Below are 8,355 nucleotides of genomic sequence, written 5' to 3'. Positions count from 1 at the left end.
AGTCAGGCTGAGGAAGGTCTGCCTTGGAAGCTCACGGCAATGGTGCCAGGGGCTTGGCTGGTTCACCCTGAGGAGAAGTGATCCCGGACCAAAGCCCTTGTGGAAAAGGGGAAGGGCAATCTGTGGGAAATGCTCAGGAAGAACAGGTTTTTCTAGAAAAGAGACTCTTTCATAAATCCCCCATCCACCTCCCGACAATGCCACGGCCCCCAAGTCTGCTAAATACTTTCTGAGAACTGCACACCCATCCCCGGGCTCCGGGATAACCCCTCCCCCATCCGTCCAGAGGCCGGTGCCTAGGCTTCCCTCAGGGAGGCACACTCCTCACCCAGGAGCCCCTCCTTCATGCCCAAACCTCCCTTGTCTGTGGCTGCCCACTTCCACCAACATTTGACATCACACAGACAGCACGCGATATGAATTGCAAATGAAGTTTATTACGAAGACCCCCAGACCACAGCACTTCCGAAAGCAGGGTGGACAAGAGGAGCTATATACACAGAAACACATTTCCCCCCGGCACTGCCAGGCTTAGAGATGAAATCCCTGGGTGGGCCTGGGTCCTCAACAGAATACCCATCTGGAAAATGGGCAATGCAAAGAGGCATGGTGGGGGCGGGAATGGGGCATGGCTAGAAGCACAAACCTAGACAGCGCAGATTCCGCCCCAGAACACAGAGGCATCACTGGCTCTAACTAACTGGTTTGGAGAGAAGATCTTGCAAAAACTGTATGTGGACATTCTTTTCCCTCAAAATGCCATCAGAGATAAATGACAAAATTTAACCTGCTGTCAGTTAGAGATACAGAGACAGGCTTCTACATTCTGGAGTGGGAGAATCTGGGGTGGGAGAGTCGGTGGTGGTGGGGGCTCATCTTTATCTAAAAGAGAAGGTCACGTTGGAACCAAAAGCTTCACCTGAGCTACCCTTTACTGAACTAGAACCTCCCCCTCCAGAGCTATATCTTCCTCCAGAGCTGGAGTCTCCTCTAGAGCCACCTCCAGAGCTGTGTTTTCCACCTCCAGAGCCATATCCTCCTCCAGAGCCAGACCCGCCCTTAGAGCCACCTCCAGATCCGTATCTTCCTCCAGAACCACCGCCAGAGCCGTATCCTCCTCCAGAGACAGAACCTCCTCCACCACCGCCTCTAGAGCCAGACCCTCGGCCTCCAGAGCCATAACTGCCGCTTCCAGAGCTATATCCTCCTCCGGAAGTGGACCCTCTACCTCCAGAACCTCCAAAGCCAGCCTTGGATGCCACATTTGATGAAATGGTGCTGCTTGTCACAGCTGCAGAGAGAGGTGGTGTTACCACAGAGATTATGACTGCCTCTCCCTGTCTCCACCCAACACAACACCCCATGGAACAGGACCGCACCCCACTACTTACACACAGTCACATTGCTGCTGAGGTCTCCAGACATCCTGTCAGGGAGAGAGAAAAAACAAATTGTGGTGGAACACTTAGGTTGTGTATGCATGTTATTTTACAACTTCCACCCACAAATGTGCAGCTCAGCCTCTCTAAGACACCACCAGGGCTTACACACCCCCACTTTCTTCTATGCTGCCAGTTCACACAATGATGACAGACCCCCCTCCATTTATGCACAACCTTGCATCTCAATCCATCTCGATTTTTGCTCTGATAAAAAATGAACAGTTGTGTGACGGATCCAAGGTAACTGAAAAGCAAATTCACTTCCAACTTTGCAACCCATTTTTGTATTTAAATCCATCTTGGAGAATCTGTTCTTCAGAATCCATGCCACACCAGACATTTTACGATGAGGCTGCCTGTGAACATTCAGTTCAGAAAGAACTGTGACTCTGTAGAGCCTCCCCATTCCTCTCTTCTTCCTACCCTCTTCAGCTTCAACTGAAAACTTTCCCACTTCCTCTTACAAGCTGGGCATAGGAGGCATCACCTCTAGACAGGGACAGAGCAACCTCCTGAAGAAAGCCACTCCTTCTTTGTCATGCTGGCTTGCTGATGGCCTGGGGTAGCTTTTCCCCTTCCAATTGCTTCAGCCAGATTAAGTCACCCAAGATGCTGATAATATGGACAAAGGTCTCAGACTACAGAGGAAGCAAATGATGCCTCTTTGAAAGTTAGCAAATGGTTCCGTTTATCACTCCAGAATCCTGCAAAGAACTGGGGCCGGCACTTGCTCTGGACAGCACGTCCCCACCAGTCAGCACATTCCAAGACATCATCTCCCTCGTTCTGGGTCACATGGTGGAGGGTACAGAGGCCACTCACCCTAATGCTAGCAACCAATGTTTCAGACTGTCTAGGACTAACCTGTTTTCCCACGATTTTGTTTTCACTTTCAGAAAAGACCAGGATGTTTAACTTACTGCTTAGTTTAATTTAATGTGCCTTATGCATCATTTCATATCAAAAAATGTACAACTCTCCCATCGTGCTTTGTGTCCTGAGTTTCTGCTTGGAGAACACAGGGAATGTTAGCTCTCAGTCGTCAGGAGGCCCTGTCCTATCCTCTGCTTTCCCTGTCTTTGCCTCCAGCCCTGGCTCTGGGAGAAAGGAGAGGACCAGCCAGGGTCCCCTTCTCCCTTCCCAGTGCCCTCACCTGCACTCCTCGCCCTCTAGCAGCTTGCGGTAGGTGGCGATCTCCACATCCAGGGCCAGCTTCACATTCATCAGCTCCTGGTAGTCACGCAGCAGCCGTGCCAGGTCCTCCTTGGCCTGCTGCAGGGCCTCCTCCAGGTCATTCAGCTTGTTCCTGGCATCCTTGAGGGCATGCTCACCACGCTGCTCGGCATCTGCGATGGCATCTTGCACATTCTTACACTATGAGAGAAGGACAGAGAGTGGATCCTGCCTGACGGAGGGGGATAGACAGCAGAGGTGTTTGAAGTGCAGGAAGCCAGAACCACTGGCTCCCGGGAGTGTTAGGTCCCCTCTGGAGTTTATGCAAGTCGCAAGCAACTGTGCTAAGACTTACTGCTGTCTCTGGCACATCTTCTTCCCCTGTCACCTTTGATGACACCCTTTGGCTTTCCCCATAACGCCCTTCGATCCTCACACCACAGGGCCAGAATCATGATCCCATTTTACAGATGGAAATGAAAACATCTGAAATGGTCTGCTTGGCAAAGCTTCTGCTGCTGATGGAATCCACTTTCTGCCTCTATCTTTTCTATTCCAAAGCTAATGTTCAGCCCCATGCCAGCTGCCCCCAACACTCACTGCCTCTCTATGAAGCCAGTCGGCTGACACTTAGGACCTGTGCTGAGCACAAACAGGAAGCTCCATCTGCAATCCGTGGCAAATCAATCAAACTAATGTTTGCTCTATTTGTTATGACTCCCTTTTCGTCACATAAACAAGTGAGCACAATTCTTCCCCTTCGCTAATCCTCACTTTGGAATGTCTCTTAGGGCACTCTAAAAATTGTTATAATAAGCCTTAAATTATGTTAAGCTGGGGAATTTGAGATCGATACATGCTAGAGTGCAATATCTCAGTGTCTCTCATCTCTCACATGCACATTCACACAAAACCACACTCTCACACCCAGAGACAACCTCTCACCCTTCCCTGGACAGGGCTGGGCCTCACCTGCTTCTTCACATGTGCGATCTCCCCCTGCAGCCTCTGGATCACGCGGTTCAGCTCGCTGATCTCTATCTTGATCTCTTTCAGGCTGTCTCCATGTTTCCCGGCAGTCACCTGGAGCTCCTCATACTGATATGGGGAGAGGAGGACAGTTTGCAAGGAAGTTCCAGCATGGCTCACATTCCAGAGTGACTGGAGTGAAGGAGAGCTGGTTACTGGTCCAGGGAGGGTCAACCCAGCTAAATGTCATGGCTGCATTCATGAGAGGTAGGGACTGTCTCACATGCCCAAAAGGACTTGGTGCCATTCTCAACATCCTTTCTTGGGAATGGTGCCCAACTTCCATTAGACAAAAAACTAACAATCTTACTATACACTTTCCGACTGGGGGTGCAACCCAGCTCGTGACAGGGAACTGTGGCTCTTCCTACATTCCCTGTACTTGCCTTGCTGTGGTACAGGGCCTCCGCTTCATCCTTGCTCCTCTGGGCGATCTCCTCATACTGGGCCTTGACCTCAGCAATGATGCTATCCAGGTCCAGGTTGCGACTGTTGTCCATGGAGAGGATGACGTTAGTGTCAGTGACACTCTGATGCATCTGGGATATCTCCTACAACACACAAGGAAGGTCTGGTTATGACATCCTGCCACAGTCACACGCAGACAGGAGGCCTCTCTCTCCCAGCATAAGGGAAATGCAGACCCTCAGACTAAGCATACACTGGGTGGGATGATAATCATGTAACCGTCTACTCCTGGGCCTCTCCCAAGGTTGTCCTCAGAATTGTACGGAGAGTCGCCTGTGTTTCTGAGCCTCCTAGTTAACAACCTTCACCACGTAAGCCAGTTATGATAAGTGTCCCCAGACGGAAGCTGGCCCATGGCAAATACCTTAAATGGTACTTCCTGTTTCAGAAATCATCTGAGCATCCTTGAGTTGGGGAGGGGGATAGGAGACAAATGCATTTTGATCTCTGAAGTACAGTAGGCACAGGAATGGGCACAGGGCTTGTCTCTTCCCCAGAGGAACTGGACATTTGGAGAATGGAGGGAGGGGAAGCTGTCCTGGTGTTTCCTGAACCTTACTTCCTATAACGTCGGAGGAGAAAATTCCTCACCCACAAGGCCTATGCTATGAAAGCCCCCCCAGTGGCCTGGAATGAGGGCAGGTTGAAGTCAGCTGGTCCGTAAACCCCACTTCTGCCACTTTTTCACCAAGCAGAAAGGACTTTCCTTTGGTGAGAAGGGTGGGAAGTAAGGGTCTGTCCTGGAGCAGCCTCCTTACCGCATCGTAGAGAACTTTCAGGAACTCAAGATCCTGGTTCAGCAGGTCCACCTTGGACTGCAGCTCCACCTTTATCATGTAGGCATTGTCCACGTCCTGCAAGAAAGTTTGGGGCCTCTGGTGTACAGTTCCCTGTACAGGCCTCTTCCTCTCTCTGCCACTCCCCTCTACTCAGTCCCTGCTAGCTACCCTCTAAAATCCCAGGCTCCCCAACCTGAGCCCTGTCTCCATTGGACTTCTTTTGTCGTGCAGTTCACCATACACCTCTGCCAGGGACTTCATGCCCACGTTCACGGCTCACACCCCTCAGGACCATCAAAGCTTCGAGGTGACCAAGCTTTGCCAACCAGCCCTTCCCTCCTGCTTGAGACACAGTGTGTTTCCACAATGGGATACAATGTTATTTGTGGGCTTCCACAGAACTCAGCTCTCTCATCCTGTCTGTCCATCTCACCTCTCCAGAATTTCCCCAGCATATACACCAAAGCCCCTGCAGGACCCAGGAGGAGAACCCATGCTTTTGGCCTACAACCTCACACCTTTGTCAACACAACCAACAGGAACTTTAAGCAGGCATTCTAAGGGAAGTCCCATTCCTTCCTCAGCTCTTTAGAAGGAGAATATAAAGAGTTTTTGGTGTTTGCATTTATCATGATTCAATAGAGGCTTTAAGTGGGTTACTACTGGGAAGCGTTCTACCAAAAATGCAGAACAGCTTTGAAAACTGTATTCAGAAGCTTCACCTACAGAGACACTTTTGTTTGCAAGAGAATGGGCCATAGGTCTCACTCCTTTCTCTGGTTGCTGCTTTTGCACTCACAGTTGATTTCCAAACTGTCTGCTTAGACACGATGGGGCTGTGAAACACTCCTATCCCCAACCCCAGCCAAGACATTCTCTTGCTCACCTTCTTAAGTGTCACAAAATCATTCTCAGCAGCTGTGCGCTTATTGATTTCATCCTCATACCTATTGGGACCCAGATGATACAGCAGTTAGATTAGCTCCCCTTTATTTTTTTCTTTTCCTTTTTATTCTGGATTCACCCATAATGCCCCATTCTCTGGGAATATTACACACTTTTTAAATGTCTAAATTAAAACTAAGATTTCCAAACTAAAGGTATATTTTTATAAACTAACTCTCAAACATATAAAAAACAAAAATGATCTCTAAAGCCTCACTGTCTTCCTCACAAATAGTCAATAAAGATACATATGCCTCTCCCCATTACCACCACAAATGAAACTGGGAGATGAGTGACTTTCTGAGGAATGATCAAATGGCTCAGTGCAATGTTTATCTCCACTCAGCGTTTTACTCTGCCATCAGTGCAATGTTTATCTCCACTCAGCGTTTTACTCTGTCACTTACTTCTTCTTATAATCCTCCACAAGATCCTGCATGTTGTTCAGCTCTGAATTCTGTGATGTTCTTTCTGCAGTGAGCCCATCCAGGTATCTCTTGAGGTTGTCGATATACCCCTGGAAGATGGGCTCCAGGTTGATGGTACGGGTGCCAACATTCATTTGTTGTAGAAGCTCCCATTTGGTCTGTAACACCTGGTTCTGCTGCTCCAAGAACCGCACCTGCCATGACCAGAAGGAGAGCATATGAGCTCTGGATCATCCTTCACACCAGCAAGCCATGCTGACCAGGGGCAGCTCAGGTGCTGCTTCAGGACCTCGAGAAGTGTCTGAGGCTAGATGCCGAGTCATGACTGGCAGAGCTTCTGAGCTCCCTGCTCTCATCCCGGGAAAGTCCCACAGACTCCTAAATGCTACATCCGGTTCTCTCTACGCAGAGGAGTCTCTTTGCTGCTTCGCTGCTCACTGGTTTGTTTGCAGCTGCTCCCAAGACTCTAGGCCGTTTCCCTCCCCTATCCTGGTTGAATTTCCAGCCAAGATTCCATAAATTCTAGGAAAAACCAAAGCAGGCATCTGCTGGCACTGCTCCCAAGGGTGCTGAGTATGACAGTCCCGGAGGGCAGGGCTCCTTAGCCTGATTTTTAAGAGCCTTGTAAATCCCTGCCTATTTCAAGGCAGATAAACCAAGACAGGTTCATCTGCCTTGAAATAGGAGAAAACCCAGTAACACTCCAAAGTGATGCCAATAAAGACTTTATGGATCACAAAACTGAGAACGCTTCTCTTGAAGGCATGAATTTCCTGCATTCCCAAGCAGATATTTCAGGTTCAGCTTTCTAGCATTTAATAATCACTGCTAAGGAAGGAAACACCACCTCAGAAGACGATGGCTTCCAAAACCTGCTGCTCAATGGCCTGTCCCAAGGATCAGTTCAATACTTGCCTATATCCATTTTTTATGGTTTTCAGAATTTTCCATAAATATTATTTATATGGACTGCAACAATAAGGCCAAAGGGACAAATGCTTCCTAAGTGCAGGCTGTTATGGGAAATGTAACCCACAAAGCTGGCGTCTTTCCCATCTGGAAACTGCAAATGACCCAGGCTACTGCAGTATACCACTGGCTCCTAAGAAACACAAATCTGTGCCGTTTTCTTTTCAGTTGGCGCTGAAAGTGAGGTGGCCTGAGCATCAGTGGGAGCCATCTTCTTCGGACTCACCTTGTCAATGAAGGAGGCAAATTTGTTGTTGAGAGTTTTGATCTGCTCCCTCTCCTGGGCCTTCACATTCTGAATCTCTGGGTCAACTTTCACATTGAGAGGCTGCAGGAGGCTCTGGTTGACAGAGACTTCGTGGATGCCACCACCAGGGTATCCTCCAGGCCCGAAGCCACCAAGACCCCCAAAACCTCCAACACCACCAGGGCCCCCAAAACCTCCAAAGCGGCCTCCACCAAAGCCGCCTCCACCAAAACCACCACCTCCGAAGCCACTGCCGCCTCCAAAACCACTGCCGCCTCCAAAGCCGCTGCCACCTCCAAAGCCGCTGCCGCCTCCAAAACCACCTCCTCTGCCACCAAATCCACCACCGGCGCCAAAGCCACCACCTCCTCCAGCCACACTAATGGAGATGCTCTTGGTCCCTCCAAGGCCAACAAGACTCCGGCTGCCAAAGCCACCTCCACCGAAGCCCCGGCCACCACCACCATGGCGGCTCAAGCAGGAGAAGCTGGAAGTTGATCTCCGGCTTCCACCAGACACCACAGCTGAGCCGCTGCTGAAGCCCCGGAATCCTCCTCCACCTCCTCCTCTTCCTCGAGATTTGCAAGAGATCTGACAACTCATAATGCCTTTGTCCAGGGAGGAAAGTCGCAGGCTCTTGAGAAGAGTCAAGACTGGAGACACAACTCTGCTGCTGGGAGGCTTTCAGGGTCCCCTTATATACCTGCCAACTAGGTGTTGTGTACATGGGTGTGGATCCACTTATACATGGGTTTGGTTTGCCTGGAAGCTATTCCTGGTTCGTGATTATCAAGCTAATAGCCATTAAAAATCTACTAATCAGCTCCATCCCAGAACTTGCTTTGATTGCAAACTTCTGTTTATCTGGGCATCTG

The 8,355-nt window shown here is 49.8% G+C and overlaps 1 protein-coding gene across 1 annotated transcript; it reads right to left on the bottom strand.

Moving 5' to 3' along the window:
* Window positions 1-417: 417 nt before the first annotated feature.
* On the bottom strand, window positions 418-8,146 carry KRT2 (keratin 2). Its single transcript, XM_010373964.2, has 9 exons — window positions 7,460-8,146; window positions 6,244-6,458; window positions 5,778-5,838; window positions 4,871-4,966; window positions 4,031-4,195; window positions 3,588-3,713; window positions 2,596-2,816; window positions 1,392-1,426; window positions 418-1,291 (listed from the first exon to the last, which is right to left on the bottom strand). Exons 1-9 carry the CDS (start codon window positions 8,081-8,083, stop codon window positions 879-881), a joined length of 1,956 nt encoding a protein of 651 aa, XP_010372266.1. The 5' UTR covers window positions 8,084-8,146; the 3' UTR covers window positions 418-878.
* Window positions 8,147-8,355: the final 209 nt, after the last annotated feature.

Source organism: Rhinopithecus roxellana, chromosome 10 (assembly GCF_007565055.1).
Source record: "Rhinopithecus roxellana isolate Shanxi Qingling chromosome 10, ASM756505v1, whole genome shotgun sequence".
In the NCBI taxonomy this organism is placed as follows: domain Eukaryota; kingdom Metazoa; phylum Chordata; class Mammalia; order Primates; family Cercopithecidae; genus Rhinopithecus; species Rhinopithecus roxellana.
This window is presented reverse-complemented; position numbering and strand designations above follow the sequence as displayed.

Excerpts from the sequence above, each read along its gene's own strand:
- KRT2 (XM_010373964.2), bottom strand. The coding sequence starts at position 8,083 with ATGAGTTGTCAGATCTCTTGCAAATCTCGAGGAAGAGGAGGAGGTGGA. Across the intron at positions 3,714-4,030 it reads AGGCCCTGTACCACAGCAAG|TATGAGGAGCTCCAGGTGAC; the intron begins GCAAGTACAGGG and ends TCCCCATATCAG. Across the intron at positions 2,817-3,587 it reads TCGCACATGTGAAGAAGCAG|TGTAAGAATGTGCAAGATGC; the intron begins GTGAGGCCCAGC and ends CTTCTCTCATAG.